Source organism: Phocoena sinus, chromosome 19 (genome assembly GCF_008692025.1).
Source record: "Phocoena sinus isolate mPhoSin1 chromosome 19, mPhoSin1.pri, whole genome shotgun sequence".
Taxonomy (NCBI): Eukaryota; Metazoa; Chordata; class Mammalia; order Artiodactyla; family Phocoenidae; genus Phocoena; species Phocoena sinus.
The window spans coordinates 24,970,864-24,989,365 of record NC_045781.1 but is presented as its reverse complement, the minus strand read 5'-3'; the positions used below and the strand labels follow the sequence as shown (position 1 = coordinate 24,989,365).

General features: G+C 52.9%; 1 protein-coding gene across 1 annotated transcript in view; it reads left to right on the top strand.

Annotated features, from left to right (window-relative positions):
* Positions 1–18,502, top strand: part of ZNF423 (zinc finger protein 423) — a 327,316-nt gene that overhangs the window by 193,461 nt on the left and 115,353 nt on the right. Inside the window, exon 5 of the mRNA XM_032611804.1 lies at positions 5,605–5,689. Within this exon, the coding sequence (XP_032467695.1) occupies positions 5,605–5,689 (85 nt within the window). The remainder of the gene's footprint in view (positions 1–5,604; positions 5,690–18,502) is intronic.

Here is an 18,502-nt window from a genome sequence, read left to right as displayed (position 1 = left end):
TCCAGCTGGGGCCTGAGGCCTCTCCTCAAAGCCCCGTCTGTAGCAGAGAGCTCCTTTTAGAGGTGATTGATGGGTTGATTAAATTTGTCCTGAGCGCCCATTATTTCTGCTGTGTCTGGCAGCCAAGGAGAGTCAGAAATGGACCCCTTTCTTAAGGCCTTATGACTGAGCAAAGCCTTCTAGGTAAGGGTCCAGCGGTCACCCTTCAGAGGTCCTGAGCACAGTACGGTCACGGCTGCCCAGCTCTGTCCCCCTGAGCCTCAGCTTGCTGCCAGCCAGTGTGGGTGGATTGGGGAGGATTTGGGCCCTGGAGTCAGATGGCCTGCGTTAAAATCTCCCCCTTCCGGTACCCACTTACGATTTGACCTCTCTGGGCTTCGGTCCTCACCTGTAAAGCCAGAGGGTAATAATAGTACCACTAGTCATAGCAATTGCAATAGTGTCTACGTCCAAAGGTGGCACACCTGGGAGGGACCGGGGGGTCGATCTGCTTTTCTAACCAGGCTCTGCTCTGGTTGGCCGGTGCGTGTTCCTGCTCAGTTGTCAAATACTGTGACTGTCTCCCTGCTGACCTCAGTGTTTTGCCCTGAGGATTAAATGAGTAAAGACGTGCTGGGCACGTAGCAACCATCACTTGTTATTTTCCCGTTTATAATCGCACCTCACATTTATTGAGGGATAAGGATGTACCAGGCACATCCAGGCACTTTCTATCTGTTTAATCCTTACAACACTCACTTTACAGATGAGGAAAAGGAGGCAAGGAGCAATTAGGTAGTTTGCTGTGAGCCCCGCAGTTTAAAGAAGCAGAGAAGGGATTAGAACCCAGGTGGTGCCCCAGCCCGAGCTCTTGACCAGCCCTTCGGCCAGCACCTCTGGAGCCCATCCTAGTTGCAAGGATGGGGTCCAGGGTGGTCAGCCCGGTGCTCATGCGGTGGGACAGTGTGGCACGGCCGGGCCCCTGCATACCCTTCTCCCAGGTGCGCTCCAGCCCCATCCCTGCCCACGCTGGGGCTCCTGCTGGCCATGGGGCTGCTTCTAGCGTCCCCAGAGCCCTTGGCTATTGAAGGCTGGATCCTGTATCAAGTACTACTTCGTAAAACCCCTACTGTGTGGGCACCCACTCTTATATTGTTTCCATGGCAACACCCTGGACCTTTGCCGTGACCTTGGCTTTGGTACAGAGGCGGCCCAGACTCAGAAAGGTGGAGCCACGTACCCGAGGATGCACAGCTGTGCGTGGGAGTGCGGAACTACGAACCCGAGGGGGCTTGTTTTCTGGGAGCCTGGAAGGCCTTCCTCTCCCTGTTCCTGGTCTTGTGAGAGAGAAGGGAGCTGGAACTCACGTCTAGAGGCCTGGGCAGATGGGCCATTTGCAGAAAGGAGCTAGACAAAGCCCGGGTACCTCCCCCGCGGAGGCACAGCCTCTGGGGCCTCGCCCCCTGCCTGGGCACGCCTTGGGGCAGGGGCCCAGCTGTCTGTTCGCCCACCCCTCCCTCCCCCAGGGCTCACGCATACGAGAGCAGACTCTGGGGGCTGCACAGGGGCTTGGGGGCTGGCAGGCTGGGACCCTCGGGAGTGTATCCATAGCAACCAGCTCTCTGAGGACTGGGTTCCCATGGGGCCGAGGCTGCTGTTGGCTGGAGCGAAGCGGTGAGGTTTCCGCCTCCCCCTCTGTTTACGGGTAATAACAATATCACCCCAATTCCAGCCCCTTGTGGGCAGACCCTGGCCCTCATCGACTCACCAGATTACCACGGTGCCCCGTCCGGCGTGGGGTGGGGTGGGGAGGTAGACTGGGTGCTTTCACACTCCATCTTCCTGCAGGGTAAACAGACTGCCAGGTTCACGGGCTTGTTCAGGTGACAGCTTTCCGTCACCCAGAGCAGGGCTGTGTGGGGTGGTCTTGGCGTGGAGCCAAGAACGGCAGCTCAGACAGTGGCTCTGGTGGGCGCCTGCCTGGGGTCCAGTCCCAGCTCTCCTGATCACCGGCGCTACGCTTTGACCAAATGATTTAGCCCCTTGACACTCCACTTTCTCCATCCCTAAAGTGGAGCTTGCAGAGTCATTGTGAGGATTCAGAAGAGATAGTGCCTCCACATAGTAGGCTCATAGTAGGTGCTCAGTAAATGTGAGTTGCGATCACGATCATGGGAATTCAGCGGCAGTGGCTGTCTTTCCCCTGTTCTTCCCTTTCCCTCTCCACATCCTCAAGCATGTTCTCTTCCTGCCCCGGGACCCTCTGGGGTTGCTCGGGCCACACTGGGGAAGGCAGCCCTGGCTTAGGTGCCAGGGTTCAGCTTTGGCTCTCCTGGGCTGGGCCCCGGGGAAGGCGCTTATGCAGAGGAGGTGCTTTGAATGCCAAGTTCTAGTTTTCTGTGATCACGTCTCCTAGCGGGGGCTGAACCTGCAGAGGAGGATGGGGTCTTTGGGGGATAGCAAGAGGGAGATGGACCCAGAGGAGGTGTTGAGGTGCGGATGGGGGGCAGGAGGAGGTAGACGGAGTGAGAGTCCTCGCCTGTTCTCCCCGTGCTGTGTTCCACAGCCTGACCTGGGTGCCTGCTCCTGCAGACCCTGGGCATCCCTGGTCTCACATGCAAGGCCCAAAGGGCCATCTTTGGGTGGGGGCATATGGGTATACATGTGCCTTAGTGAGTGTTGGTGCTGGTGAACCTGTGTGTGTGCACGCCCGACTGTGAATGTGCTTGTGTATACCTATGAGTCTACATGTGTGTCCACAAGGGTCAGTGCACACCCTTGTGCCATAAGCTGCTTGTGCATCCGTGGGTGCATTGGGGAGCGATGGGTGTGACGGCTGTCAGGGTTCCAGGGAGAGGACTGAAAGCGTGTGTGTTACTGGGGATGCTCCGTGAACTCGTGGTCCATGAGGATGTCTCCAATTCTCTGGGGGTGTCGCACTTACGTGTCTGTGTTACAGGGAGCAAGTGGGTTGCTGTGTGTAGGGGTTGTGGGTGTGTGTGAGGGTCTTGCGTGTTGGTGGTGAGTTGGGGCGAGGTATGTAGGATGTTTGCAAGTCTGTGTGTATATCCTCACATGCGTGTCCATGCCTGCGCATACGTGCTCTGTGTGTGCGTGTGAACACCCAGGCTCTTTGGTCAGCAGCTCCTGTGACCACTCCCCTGGGATTCCCCGGGAGCCTGTTGCCCCATGAGGCAGGGCCCAGTCCTCTTCCTGCCACTGAGGGGGGACATTTGGGGGTATGCTGTCGTCCTGTCCAGGCAGGCTCCTGGTGATTTATCTTTCAAGCACAGTGAACCTACTTCATTCATCTGCCCCGCGGAGGAATAGCACTTGGATCATGAACTGCCCCCCCACCCCCGCACTGGTCTGGACTAGCCGTGGCCGTGGCCTTGGCCGTGGCCTCTAGAGACTTCCAGCCAAGGAGGTGGGGGGCACAGTCTCCCTTGTCCAGCAGGCTCCTCTGGGCTTCCTCCGCGTGGAGCTTCCTGGGGCGTGCTTCATTCTTGCCTTGACCATTCACTCATTCATTCATTCAGTCATCCATTTAAGCATCAAGGACTCAGACTTGCCAGGCAGAGTGGGTGAGGGACACGTGTGAGAGGGAATGAATGATTTTGATGGTGGAGAAGCCCAGGGTCCATGTGCTCCATGAGCACAGACGAGGAGCTGAGCCGAGGCTTTGCGACTGTGCCCCTCAGAAGACTTCAGTCCCTGCTGTCTCTTCTGGCCTGAAATCTCCTCTGCCTGTTGTGAGGCTCCCCTGTTCTGTTCCCCGAGACTCACCCATTATTCCCGGGTGTTTCCGTGCTGAATGCCTGCTTCCGGGCCCAACGCTGTGGCTGTTCTGGGGACATACTGAACGCCCAGGTCTCCCGAAGCACTGGGAGCAAGGCCCTCTGGTCTTATCAGTACGGGCCCTGGAGCCCCAGCGGGGACCCTGCCTGGAGCCTGGAGCTCCCAGCACCAGCTGGTCCAGTTGTTTCTCCATTCCTTTATTCAACAGTCTCTCAGCAGCAGTAGGAGTCATGATGAAAGTTCACTGCTTATTAGGCACTCGCTCTGGGCTGGGCCCTGTGTTGGGTGGTGGGGATCCAGGATCCCTAGTCACCGTGGGATGACTTCTCTTTGTCCCTTCTGCCCTCATAGAGGGCGTGGCGCATGTTATGTCACAACTTTGCTCATTTGTTCCACAAACGCTTCCTAAGCACGCAGTCCTTTCTGGGACCCCACAGGTGGACAGAACGCGTCCTGGCCCTCTGGGTGCTCACACTCCAGTGCGAGCAAACAAATCAATTGGCCACGACAAAATCGTATGCGGAGCAACTAGGTGCTTCCAGCATAAGCTCAGGGGCCTGGGCAGATCCTGAACTCACTCTGGGGTGGGAAGAAAAGGCTTCTCAGAAGAGGTGCCATTTGAACAGAGTCCTCAAGGATGGAGAGGGTATTCCAGGTGGAGGAAACGGCATAGACAAAGGCCCGGAGGTGAGACCAGGCCCTTCAGAAGAACTGCAGGTTCGGGTGGGGCTCAGGTGGGGCTGCGACAGCTGAGCCCTCTGGTGGTTCGTCCTGGCTGCATCGTCGAGGGCTGGGTCTCAGTGCTCAGCCAAGAAATCCAGAGTCTTGCCCTGTTTTCCGGAGGTCGAGGGAGGCCCCATCATCCCAGGACCCAAAGTAGTCTTCAAAAAACTTAGATACTTTGAATTCCCATACCACCCCTCCCTCTTCATAAAAACGCACAGCCACAGCCCTTCCCCCACTCAGGCAACACACCTGTCCACAGTGGGCTGGTTTCACACTGAAGCTCCACTCTTTGGAACCAGTCTTCGAGAAGCTTTGAAACTTTTCATGTTCTCCATTTTTCTGCCCCCCTCCCCACCAAAGCAGTTGGTAATAGCTCCCCGTGTGTGGAAGCCAGCTGTAGGATCACCCGGGGCCTTGTGTGTCTAGGGCAGGTGAGGAATTCTTCATTCACCCCTGAGTGTCAGAGCTGATGGAAGCAGTCTCCCCTGCTTGGCCACTTGGTTCTTAGGGTAGGTAAATAGATGGGAGAGTAGTTGGATGGGTGCAAAGAGAGATGAATGGATGGATGGATGGATGGATGGATGGATGGATGGATGATCGGATGGTTGGATGGATGGGTGGCTAGATGAATGAATGGGTGTGTGTGTGTGTGTGTGTGTGTGTGTGTGTTTAGATGGGTGGATGGGTAGACAGGGGGTAGGTAGACAGTGATGGGTAGACAGATGGATGAACAGATGGATGGATGGATGAGTGGATGCAGCAGGCATAGATGGGTGGAAGATGGGTAGATGGATCTGCGCATACCCCAAGCCGAACAGCCTGCCTCAGCTTCCTTTCTGTGGTTCTGCCGTGTGCCCTCACCTTGGGATGGGGCAGCGTCGAGCCGAGGAGCAGCTCCCTGGCAGTGGAGCCTGTCCCCTCGTCCCCAGGCTGAATCTGAGCTGGATGCAGAGGCAGGTGGGAAGAGAATGGCCTGGAGAGGACTGGGAGTGGATCAGAGCCGTTCTGGGAAGTCTTGAGCCGTGGCCTCCAGGAACTTTTGCTTTCTGCTCTGTTCCGCAGCCTGGCTGTCTAATTCCTTTCCTTTTGGTTTCCAAACAGAAGAAGACGTACCAGTGCATCAAGTGTCAGATGACCTTCGAGAACGAGAGAGAGATCCAAATCCACGTTGCCAACCACATGATTGGTAAGCATGCGTTTCCTCCCACCTGTGCTGCGGCCGCTCCTCGGGGTTGAAATGTTTGGTTCCAATCATCATTTCACTGGCTTGTAGCCCAAAGGATAGAGTCACTGCTGCTGTCTCTGCGACATTTCAAACGGGACTAAAAACGTGAGAACTGGAGCACTTTCTCCACCCGAACCTTCTTTTCGCGTGGCTCCACTCCCATTGCAGTCCAACTTTTGACAGTCTCTTCCATTTCCCAGCATAAATTTCCCTCCATTTCTGAAATGAAGTGCTTTCCAGTTGTCAAGCACTCAGGGGCAATCACGCTTCAATTTCGTGTGTCATGGCATCAAATAGATTTAACTGCTCACGTTTCCCCACTAAACGTGGGGAATTCCTCAGGCACATTGTCAAAACAGAATGCTTACAGAGTTATTCCGCTGCTTTTCCCATTCCTCTTCAAGCGGTCTTGGACTTTGGGAAATTCAGCCTTTAAAGAAGGGAGCTTTCCAAGTCCCATCGTGTTCCCACTTGGCCCGAGGGATGGAGGGAAGCCTTGAGGTCTTACTTGCCTTCTGTGGGTGGCTGTGGTCTCCCTGGTGGCTAGGGAGGCCCTTGCTACAAGAGAGGGCACAGTGGATTTCTGGTGGCATGGGGCTAGCCCAGGGGGTGGGTTTGGCAGTGAGGGCCTCGAGAACTTCTGGAATCTTGGTGCCCTGGGTCTTTGGCGGAAGCGTGATCACCTTCTCCAAGACTCCCGCAGTCTGAGCAATGAAAGATCAGGCCTGGGTTGAGCATCCCGACCCTGACCTTCTCTCCATTTTTCTGCCTCTCATATGTTCTCATTAGGGTCTTGGCAACAGCCACGCCAACAGAGTGCCGTTCCACAAAACCCTTGACTGCGTACATTAAAAAAAGGTCCACTGAAACGTCCACCTCACGCACTGAGCACACTTGGGTAACCAGCACCCAGGTGAAGAAGCAGACCATTCCTGCATCCCAGAAACCCCCTCGGCCCCCTCCAGCCCCTTCCCCCACCAACGAAAGGGCCTCAGCATCGTGATGCTGACACCGTAGGTGACTTGTGGTCGTTTTGCGTTTTATGTAAATGAGATCACACCGTCTCCGCTCACTTGCGTCTGGTGTCTTTCGCTTGTTCGTTTTAGCGCCTGTGGTTGGGCATGGCCCCTTCTCACGGGTGTATGACACATCACCGTCTATCAGTTCTTGATACACATACTGATGGGCGTCTGGGTAGTTTCCTTTGTGGCATTGTTTCAAATACTGTGTTGCTGCGACCATTCTTGTATGGGTCGTTGGTGGACACGCACATGGGGTTTTAATGGGAATGTCTCTCCGACTGCAATTGGTTGGGTCATAGGATGCGAGCAGGCTCCCCTTCAGTAGATACAGACGAATACACTTCCAAAGCGGTCGGTTGTATGAAGTCTCCCTCCCGCCTCAGCCTGTGAGAGTTGTTCCACATCTGTGCCATCATCCACATTGTACACGATAAGGCCCTTCTTCAGTGGAGCTGCGCTCAGGGTGGCTGCGGTCCCCTGGTCCCCGCCAGCTGCTGCTCGGTGAGTTTGGGTACCTAGCGTCCCAGTGACTTCGGGGCAGGTCCCCTGAAGGCGCTGAGCACAACTGGGTGCCTGGTGGGGCTCCCTCAATGACGAGGGGATGTGAGAAGCACGGGAGGGGCAGGGGACCCTGGGAATTCAGCCCGACGGGAAGACTGGTGACCTTTTAGTTCCTTCTGTGTGAGAGGCCCCTGCTGAAGTAGAGGAAGGAAACTACTCTGTCCGTCACTGGCTGCTGAGCGCGCTTTCACGGCAGTGTCAGGGAGGTGAAGACGAAGATATCTAAAAATGTTTGCCTCTGTAGCAGGTGTTAATGTGCGCTCTTGTTTGTAAGTACGAAGGTCGAGAGGCTGGCTAATTGGACCACGGTGATTTCAAAGGTGTTCCTCCCCGCCTCCTTTCTCCCTTCCACCTTTCCTTTTGCGCAGCACCTGGAAGCTGTGTGTCCACAGGTGGAAGGCGAGGGCTTGCTCTTAACTGGAGTGGTGGAAGATGTGAAAGGAGGATTTGACTGGCACTTGGGTCGCTGTGTGAGCAGAGGGTGGGGCTCCTGCAAGAAGTCCCGGCTGGTGGCTGGAAAGGGCCCCTCACCAGGCTCGCTCGGCAGTGCTGTGAGCTGGCCTGTTCTCAGGATGCGCGGGGTATGGGGACCTGGAGAGCAGGCAGCAAGGAGCTGTTGGTCTCAGAGCCTGAGCGTCCAGGCAGGACGTTTATGCTGCTGCACGAGGTCTCACACGCAGGCCCTTGGCTCGTGGCCATGAGGCACGGGCTAGGGACCTGCTGGAGCCACACCTCTGGTGGCAGGGCTGTATCTCCTCTCACTCTGCCCTGCCCCCCTCACCTGCCCTTCTTTCCCTCACCTCATCACCTCCATCAACCAAAGAACGTTGAGCATGTGCTGCGTGTAGAGACCTGGGGTGGTCCCTGTGGGTGATAGAGGGTGGAGGGGACACGGCCCCTGCCCTCAGAGACCTCACAGCATCCCGCAGAAGACAGCACAGCACCACTCTGCAGTGGAGGGAGGTCACACTGGGTGAGGATGCCAACAGCTGCCATGGACTGAGCCCCACCGCAGGCCGGGTACGTATGTAGCTTCTAGTTCTCCACCTCACAGAGGAGGTTTAATGACTTACCCAAGTTCTTCCAGCCAGGAAATAGCAGAGCCAGGGTCTGAATAAAAACCAGACTCCCTCCACTGTGTGTGGCTCCCTCCACAGTGAGTGGCTCCCCTGCCAGGGCCTGTGGTGGAAGAGACCCAGCCCTACCCTCAGGGGTTTCCTGTCCATGGGGGAGGCTGATGGGCATCCAGTAAGCACAGTGTAGTGAGGTTGATGCTTCCGGAACAGGGACTGCTGGATCCAAATAAGTCCATCAGGAAGGCCTGGGTATTGAAGGGTAAGGAGGCGTTTTCTCTGTGGTTTAGGGCCGTCCCTGGCAAAGGGAGCAGCTTAGCAATGAAGGACAGTTGCTAGAGAACAGGTTCCTCGGAGAGCTGATTGTAAGGAAGAAGCAGGTCCTTGAAGGAGGTGTTGTGGTTAGGCTTAGAAGGTGGAAAGCAGCATCTGTGGGGGGACTGCGGGGTGAGCAAAGCTCAGAGTCAGGGGCAGAGGAGGTGACTGGGGAATGGACGGGCCGGACTTGACTAGGATGGAGGCATCACACGTTGTAATGTTGTAATGTCATGGGCAGTTGTAATGTCATGGGCAGTGAGGGTGGGGAGGTGGCTTGGGGCTGGACCATGGAGGGCCTTGAAGGCCAGGTTAAGGGATGCGGGTTTGGACTTGACCCTGTAGGCTGGGGTCCAAATCTGGGGGCCCCTTGGTGGGTGTTTTATTTGGTTTCCCTTGAGAAACCAGGAGAGGTGGCAGCCATGGCCCATATTCCCACACAGCACAGTTGATGGGAGCTGGGCAGCAGCTGGAACCACAGGCCCCACCGGTCCCTGTTGTGAGTTGGGGGGATGCTTTGCTCATTTGTGGCCCCTGCCTGGCCCCTGCGGGCACCTGAGTGTACAACCTTGGGCTTACACACTAGGGAGCCATTGAAGGTTTTGGAGCAGAGTATGGCCTGGTTGTAGCTGGGTGCTTTGGGGAGATTAATCTGGGTGCAGTGTTGAGGGGGAAGAAAATGGGATGAGAGGGCACGGTATGGATAACTAAGTGGGAAGGTATCAGAACAAGTTTTAATAGGAATCCTTGAGAAAGTAAGCCAACGAACAGAAAACAATAGTTAAATTCGACAGAAGAAAAGTTATGGATCTGATGAAGATGGTTATCGAATTTAAGATGTCTGGAGACTGGAACTTGATGGAACAATTCTAGGACAGATAATACTTGGGAGAAGTTAATATCTGATGGAATGTTTGCTTTGTTTATTGTCTGTATGCCTTTAAAAAATAAACTCGTTATGCAAAAAAAAAAAAGCAAAAAAAAACAGAGACCTGCCCCGTCTGGTCCAGAGGTGAGGGAATGAGGCAGGGAGGGAAGGGAGGAGGGAGGTGATGGAACTTATATTTGGCCTGTGCTGTGTGCCTATTGGCCCTGGTGGCTTGGGGAAGGTGGCGGGAGTGACTGTGGGAGGTGTGACTGGAAGAGAAGCAGGTGCGCGAGCTCTGGCTGGGGGCTGGCGCTGCAGCCCCGGTAGACACTGTCCAGTGTCCCTGTGGACAGCTTCCCCTGCTAAATGGCCCGAGCCCAGAGTGGCTGCCTGGAGCTGGCGGGGGTAAAAGCCCCCCTTAGTGGCACCGAGGGTACTCGGCAGATAGACGTGACGCCGTTCAGCTTGGTGGCGTTCTCATAAACTCGGGGCACTGGGGGTCTGAGGCAGGCCTCCCCAGGCACCTGGACTGTGGGAGCCCACCCCCGGGGGATGCTAAACTGACCTTTTTATAGCGGGGTGGGGGGGTGCCTCATCGTGGCTTTGCAGCCTCCAGACCCCGGGAATTACGATGACTCAGGGACACGTCTCCTTGGAAACATTTTCCCAGCACCCCTCTCCTGGCTGCCGCTGGTGAGGGCGTGATTTGGAGCTGATCGAAAGGCAAGGGTCTTTTGAAACCTTTCAGTGACGGGGTCTCCTTTGAAATCCCCCCTCCCCACAGACAATGAGACCCCCCTTCTCTGGGCTTCCCCCAGCTTTTGAAATGGTTTTAGACACTCCCTCCCTGAGCAGGCACATCAAAAACTTGGAGCAGTCCACAGTTCTGTTCTGTGACCTCCTGCGGGGACGACCTGGCTCCACCCAGCTGCCCCTTCCTCACCTCCCCCTGTGCCTCTCTCCCCCGAGATCCCCCCGCGCCCCCCCCCGACACCCTGGAAAATGGCTCTGCAGGAGGCCCCCGCCTTGGGCTCCCCGGGGCCTGCTGAAGGAGAGCTGAGGAAGGCTTGTGGGGGGCCTGGCCCAGAGACAGAGCCCCCCGATGGCTGGAGGATGAGCGTCTCCCAATGTATGTTGGGCATGTTCTGTACAAGACATGAACAGCCCCCCCGCAGGGCCCTTGGGGCCTCAGAGCCCCGGGAAGCTAGTCCGCCTGCTCTCTCCTCATCTCCTCATCCGCTCGCAGACCTCTCCCCTCCCGGTCTCTGTCAGGCCGATGGCTGGACGAGGGGTCTGAGAACTTGTCCTTGAAATAACGAACTTGCTATGACCCAGGTTGGCCCCAAGGGAGTGACTCAGCCTCTGGGCCCTGGTGTCCTAACTCAGGGCTTCACAGGCCCCTGGGGGGAGCCCCGAGGAGGGGCAGAGCTGGGAAGGGACAGTCCTTGGGGGAACTTGTCAGGGACGTTTGCCCTCCGTGTCCTTGGAAAGTGGCTGTGGACCCTCTGGCAGGCAGCCAGGCCAGAGCTGGTCCCGTCCCGGTGGGGCATTAGTCATTCTGAAGATGTTATTTTCTTGGTCACGTCAGCCTCTTTCCCTGGGTGCCTCTTAAGGCCTGGGCTTTGCTGTCGGCAGTGAAGAAATGGGGGGCATTTGGAAGATCAGCCTCTCCCACCTCCTGCTCAGGCCTTTAAAATGCCCCCCATGCTAGGCGGGTGGTCCTTGTCTGTCTTCCTGGTACTGTGGCAGGATGGGCCCTGGTCCACCTAGAGGGGAAGGGTCTGCTCAGGGTGTGTGTGTGTGTGTGTGTGTGTGTGTGTGTGTGTGTGTGTGTGTGTTGGAGAGAGAGGGAGATTTTCTGCCTTCTAAGTTTTTAAGAAGCACATCCCAGGAGACATGTTGAAACCCACCTTTCAGACCAGGTACCCCCTCTTTCTGAGGCTGTTTCTACACCCAGGACCCTTGCTGAAGACCTGGCCTGCAGTATTTTTGGAGAGGAAGGAAGGTCTGGTGTGGAAATCAGTGTTTCGCCCTCACACCAGGGAAATCCAAAACCCTCAAATATGACTGAAGAGAAAAACACGTGAAAAGGAAAAGGAAAAGGAAAAAAAAGGTTCCTGTGTCTTTCTGTTGGGAACACATCTTGCTGAGCAGGGCTGTGCTAGCTCTTTTGTGGTGCTTTTGATTCAGGTAACACCAGACACCCAAAACATCTGTCTAACCTTAATATGTGATAAAACTGTCTCCCTCTGCCCCCAGAGATCACGTTTCAAGTTCTGGGACTGTTCTGTCAGGATAACAAGCTTGTACAGAGAGCCTATCATCTAATTCTTTCTTCTTCTTCTCCCCCTCCCCTCTCTCCTCCTTCTCTTCCTCCTTCTTTATCCCCCAAGTAGGGCACAGTCACTTCCGTCCTTAACAGCCCCCATGGATGAGAGAACTCACTTTCCCTGACTTTGAATCTCATTGGTTGGTTTAAGGAGGCTGTTGATCGAGTACTTTGGTCTATGAAGAATCCATCATTTCTGGATTTTAAAATAGTGGAAATTTTCTCATTTTGATCGATTTCATCCTTTTTTTAAGGCCCTCCATAGGTGGGTTTCTTTGAATAGTAACCTCAGTTCAGTAAAAGTGATTGAGATCCTCAGTGAGGAACCGCTAGCCAAGTTGGGAAGGGGGTAACCTGAAAGGGTAAGTTAATATCATGTCACTAAGTCTAAGATATAGAAGCTCAAAGGACAGGCATGTTGCCCAATCTGGGCATTCCAGGAGAGCTTTCAGGAGGAGGTGACACCTAATCAGGCTCATAGAAGGTGGAAGGTAAGGTGGGAGGGGCCTTCCAGGCAGGGAAAATAGCATAATCCAGTTCATAGAAAAGAGGCCCATGTAGTTTGTGGGGAAATTGTAGACAATTCAGTATCACTACAGAATAAAATTTGAGGCAGGAGTTAGGTGGGTCACAGGAAAGGCTGCAGTAGAGTAGGTGAGAGAAGATGAGGATATTGGTTAGGAGGGTGTGGCTTGGAGAAACACTTGAGAGGCAAAACCAGCAGGATTTGGGAATTGAATGGAAATGGGAAGTAAGAGAAGTTAGGAATGACTCCAAGGTCCCAGGCGACCAGGTTCTGGGTGACAGGTAGAAGATGATACCATGCCTGAAGAAGAGCTATTGGGGGTTAGCAAAGAAGATGATGATTCCAGTAAGGATCGTTAACATCTAACAGGACTTACTAAGTATCAGGCCCTGTTGTCAATATCTACATGTGTTATCACATTTAACCCCGTGACAGCTTATGAGAGGGGCATTGTTATTCTCCCCATTTTGTACATGGGGAATTGAGGGGATGTGTCCAATGTCAGTAAGTTGCAGGTGGGGGATTTGAACTCAGGCAGTGTGATTTCAGAGCCTGGAATCTTCTTAACTCCTACACCTGGAGGCCCATCACACTTAGTTAGCTTGAGTTGGTTGGCAATTTGGCCTTGCAGGAGCTGCCTGTGGCCTATCTGAATGTTGGTGTCTGGCCAGCAGTTGGCCGCATGGGCGGGGAGCTCAGGAGGAAGGCCTTGGCTGGAGGAGAGGTTTGAAGGCCTCAGCACAGATGGTGAGGCAGCTGGGAGAAGGGAGGGGCATGAGGAACGTGGGGTCATCTATACCCAGACAGCAAAGTGCTTCTGGGCAGCAGTGTGAGGGGCCACAGAGAGGCCCGTGGAGGCAGGCTGAATGGGGTCTGCTGGGCTGTCCTGAGGATGAGCATCGTCAGTGAAATCAGACGGAGGAACAAGTTGAGGAGAGGTGGGGAGACCAGCAGTGTAGACTTGAATTTCCAGGTTCCAGACTGGGAAGGAAGGGCAGAAAACAGGAGCCGAGGGGTCCAAGGGTCAGAGGAAGCTTTTGCATTTTGAAGAGGGAAAGACCAGAGTATGTTTCTAGGCTAAGAGGAGAGAGCCAGCAGGGAGCAGAGAAAGGATGGAGAGGAGATAGCAACGGAGCCAGTCCTGGAGGGTCAGGGCCTGGGGCCTTGGCACCATCTTGATGGGCCAGCCCACAGGCACAGCCTTCTTCACGTGCTCTCCGTGCCATGGACTTGGAGGCCTGTGTTATTGAGTTGACTTTGTTGGATGCCCTTTATGGTCATTTGGCTGCTAGGGAGCAGCTGACATGTGAGCAGTTTCCCTTGCATCTGCTTCTGGCTGAGCCTCACTGGAGTGATGGCAGAAAACAAGGGCCCTGCAACCCCAGGGCTTGGCCTGCTCTGTCCTGAGCTCCTAGTAGGTGCCAGAGTCTCACACTGGGCTGTGGATGCCTGTCCAGGGCTCCCTTCCTCGCGGGTCCCTGGGCTTCAGTGTGGAGGAAGTGGGAGGCCTCCTCTTCTGACTGCAGATCCCTGCCCTGAAGGAGTCGGGGTGTCCCTCACTGGATGCCCCACCTGGTGCAGTTTCCAGCCCATTTCCCTGGGGAAACCGAGGTAGGGAGAAGGGAAGTGATTCCCCAAAGAGACACTGTGAGTTGTGAGCCTGACTTGCAGTAAGAATCCAAGGTTGCTGATGGGAGTGTTTTCTAAACAAAGCCGCTTTATTAGGAAGTTACTGATTTTAGTTTATCCAGAAGATCTTTATTAAGCGCCAATAGTTTGCTCAATCTTTTGTAGATATGAATATTAATTAGAAACGTGCACATGTGTGCACACACACATAGACTGTAGAACCCTACAGTGAATCAGAGTGGTTAAGAGCACTTCCAGCTCATGGTTAACTAAGTTATTTTGCCTTTTGTATGCTTCAGCTCCACATCTATAAAATGCCCTCATCTCAACATAGCTGTACTAACATAGCAGTTTAGGCAGGTCTCGTTCAGTGACACGTCAGGGATGCAACTCACACTGACTACAACATTCAAAAGAGAGTTATTGGCTAAGGTAACTGAAAAGTCTGGGGATACATTAGGTAACTGGCTTCAGGCATGGCTGGATCCAGGGGTTTTTAAGAAAGTCATCACCAATCTATCTTTCTTCCACCTCCTGTCAGCTCTGCTTTCTCTTTGCTGCCTTCATTCCCAGGTGGGATCCCCCGGTGCCAGTGACAGACAGCAGCTCCCCACTCAGTGGTCCCAGCAAAGAGGGGCATGTGCTTCTTCATCAGCAGAAAAGGTTTCAGGACCAAGGCTTACTGCCTCAGAAGCGTCCTAAAGCTGCCCAGGAGGCAATCACTGTAGCCAGGGAGTTGGAGTGGGTTGACTGGTTGTGCTGGCGCTACCCACCCTCCCTGGACGCTGAGGTGGGCCAGTATCTGCCCCTCGTCCCCCCACAGTGGGAATGGGGAGGGTGATCTTGAAAAGAGAAAGGGTATCTATTTTTCACAAGGAGGGGGCAGCACAAACAGTAGAGGGTCACCACCCCTACCTTTTGGGGGCTGTTTGAAGAATTAATGACTTAAAATATATGACAAGTGCCCAGCACCTGTAAGTTCTTAGTAAGTGGTAGCTATTAATATTAATATTATTATTATTAGTCCCTGTGGCAGGGCCTCATTAAAGATAATGACGCTGCTGCTAGAGCCCTTGTTTAGAGAGGACGAACTGAGCCCCTCTGTGACCACGCGGAGCCTACAATCCCAGGTGCCAGTCCGTGGCGGCTCAGAGGATGCTGCGGAGGGCTTCCTGGAGGATGAAGACTGGCCCTCTGCCTTTACCAGGTTCCAAGGAGCTGTGCCTGCAGGATAGCTCCAGAAGGGTAGCTTTCACCAGACGGGTTTATTCAGTTACTCCTTCATTCATTCAGCATCTTTTTTCTTTCCCGAACACCTGCTCTGTCCCAGGTACTAGGCGTAGATGTTGCAGTAAAGACAGACCAAGTGCCTGCAGTCCTGGAGCTAGTGGGGATCAACTGCTAAACAAGAAAACAAATTAAAAATCCCGACTCTTTCGGAAAGTGATACGTTCTGTGAAAAGAAGGGGCAACCACGTGTGTCCAGGAGCAGCGTAAAAACGTATGACCGGCGATGGCCTGGCTAGGAGGTGACTTTTTGGCTGAGAGCGAGTGCCCAGACTAGTTTTAGTTTTGATCAGATGCATGACTGCCCACCGACCTGGACACTTGAGCCTGCTGGTGTGCATGCCCTTCCCCCATAGGAAGGGGAGAGCCTAGAGGGTGGTGACACATCACGGTGAGAACAGCCCCGGGTGCCCAGGGGACAGCCTGGGGTTAATCGTGAGTGCTGCTTCTAGTGCCTAAAGGGCCCCCTCCCCAACCTCGGATGGTCTGTCAGGCTCCCTCCAGCCCGGATCAGCACTGGAGACTCAAGCATCCACTCTCTTGCCCTTTTTCTGGATTCTTTGTGGACCACCCACAAAGGATCCTTTCACCAGAGCTCCATAAACCCAGCAGCTTGGGAACCTCCCATGCTAGTGTCTGCCTTCCCCCACTCTTAAGGCACTGCCCAGTCTGGGGCATCTCTGTGGTCCCCCGGCATCCCTTTGCCAGCTGTCTGGCCTCTCTCCTTAAGTCTTTCTTACTCCTCCCTGGGTCCACCCTCCCTCTTTCAGTCTACAGCCCCCAGCTGCCTCCAGATGCCTGTGTCCTGTACTTCCCTCCTAGGGTTTCCAGATTTAGCAAATAAAAATACAGGCCGGCTGGTTAAATTTGAATTCCAAATGAACAACAAATAATTTTTTAGTCTAAGTGTGTCTCCGATATTGTATGGGACATACTTAGGCTAAAAAGTTATGTGTTGCTTATCTGAAGTTCAGATTTAACCAGCTATCCTGTATTTAATCTGGCAACCCCATGTCCTTTCCCTCACAGTTCCTGTGTCTCAAGCCAGTGAGCTTGGGGAAGCACAGTGGTGCTCCCACCCCACCTTCTTTTAAAGCTTTTTATGGTCCTTTTCTCATCCTTTAAAAATTTTTAACTATAAAAAATTAAACTTTTAATTTTGAGATAACTGGAGATTCAGTTTCCTCTAACCGTAACAATTTGTAAAATGAGAAGTACAGTATCACAACTAAGATATTGACACCCATACACTTCAAACTACAGAACATTCCCATCACGCAAGAATCCTTCATGCTTTCCTTTTAAAGCCATAGCCACTCGCATCCTGCCCCCGCTCCTTCCTTAACCTCTGGAAATCACTAATCTGTTCTCCATTTCCATATTTCTGTCATTTCAAGAATGTTATATAAATGGAATCATATGTAAGTCTACATGATCTTTGGGATAGATTCCAGGAGTACAGTTGCTGGGCCTATAGCACTTGAATGTTTGACTTTTTAAGAAGCTGCCAAGCTTTTCTGGAGTAGCTGTGCCATTTTACATCACCACCAGCAAGTTTCTCCACATCCTCACCAGCATTCGGTTTGTCACTATTTCTAATTTTAACCAATCTGATAGGTAGGTGGTGATATCTTATTGTGGTTTTAATGTGTATTTCCCTAATGGCTCATGATGTTAAACATTTTTTCATGGGCTTATTTGCCATCTGTTTATCTTTTTTTTTTTTTTTTTTTTTTTTTTTTGGCGGTACGCAGGCCTCTCACTGCTGTTGCCTCTCCCGTTGCGGAGCACAGGCTCCGGACGCGCAGGCTCAGCGGCCATGGCTCACGGGCCCAGCCACTCCGCGGCATGTGGGATCTTCCCGGACCGGGGCACGAACCCGTGTCCCCTGCATCGGCAGGCGGACTCTCAACCACTGCGCCACCAGGGAAGCCCTGTTTATCCTTTTTGATGAAAAGCATTTTTATATCTTTTGCCTATTTTCTAATTGGATTGTTTACTTTTTTGTGGTTGACTTTTGGAGTTCTTGTATATTCTAGATACTAGTCCTTTGTCAGATATGTGGTTTGCAAACGTTTCCTCTTGGTCTGTAGCTTGTCTTTTCATCTTCTTAAGTGGGTCTTTTGTAGAGTAAAAGTTTTAAAATTTTGATGAAGTCCAAATTATCAATTTTTCCTTTATGGCTCCATGTCTTTGGTTTCCAGTTTAAGAACTCTATGCCTAATCCTAAATCCCAAAGATTTTTTCCTATTTTTTTCAAATAAGTTTTATAATTGTACATTTCACATTTAAGTCCATGATCCATTTTGAGTTAATTTTTATATAAATTTGGGTTGAGTACCATCCACCCCCATGTCCGGTTGCTCCTGGACCATTTTTTGTAAAGACTATAATTCTTCCATTGAACTGTTAATTATCAGTTGGGCATATTTGTGAGGATCTGTTTCTGGGTTGCATCGATCTATGTGTCTGTTCCTCTGTCAATATGACATAGTCTTAATTGCTATAGCTGTTTAAGTCTTGAAATCGGACTGAATCCTCCTTTTTTATTGTTCTTTTTCAAAATTGTTTTATTATTTTTATTTTTTGTGGTACGCGGGCCTCTCACTGTTGTGGCCTCTCCCGTTGCGGAACACAGGCTCCTGACGCGCAGGCTCAGCGGCCATGGCTCACGGGCCCAGCCGCTCTGCGGCGTGTGGGATATTCCCAGACCAGGGCACGAACCCGTGTCCCCTGCATCGGCAGGCAGACTCTCAACCACTGCACCACCAGGGAAGCCCTACAGTTGGTTTCTGAATGTTGATTTTGTACCCCTTGACTTTGCTCAACTCAATTGTAGGAGTTTTTTTTGGTAGATTCCATGGGATCTTCTACACAGACAATCATGTCATCTGTGAACAGGAACAGTTTTGTTTATTCTTTTCCTATCTGTGTGCCTTTTGTTTTCTTCTTCTTGTTTTCTGCTCTGGTTAGAACTTCCAGCGTTATGTTGAATAAGAGTGGTGAGAGTGGACATCCTTGACTTGTTTATGAACTTAGGGGCAAAGCATCAGTCTTTTACCATCATATATAATAACAGGTGTAGGGTTGTTGTTTTGTGGTACGTGGGCCTCTCACTGTTGTGGCCTCTCCCTTTGCGGAGCACAGGCTCCGGATGCGCAGGC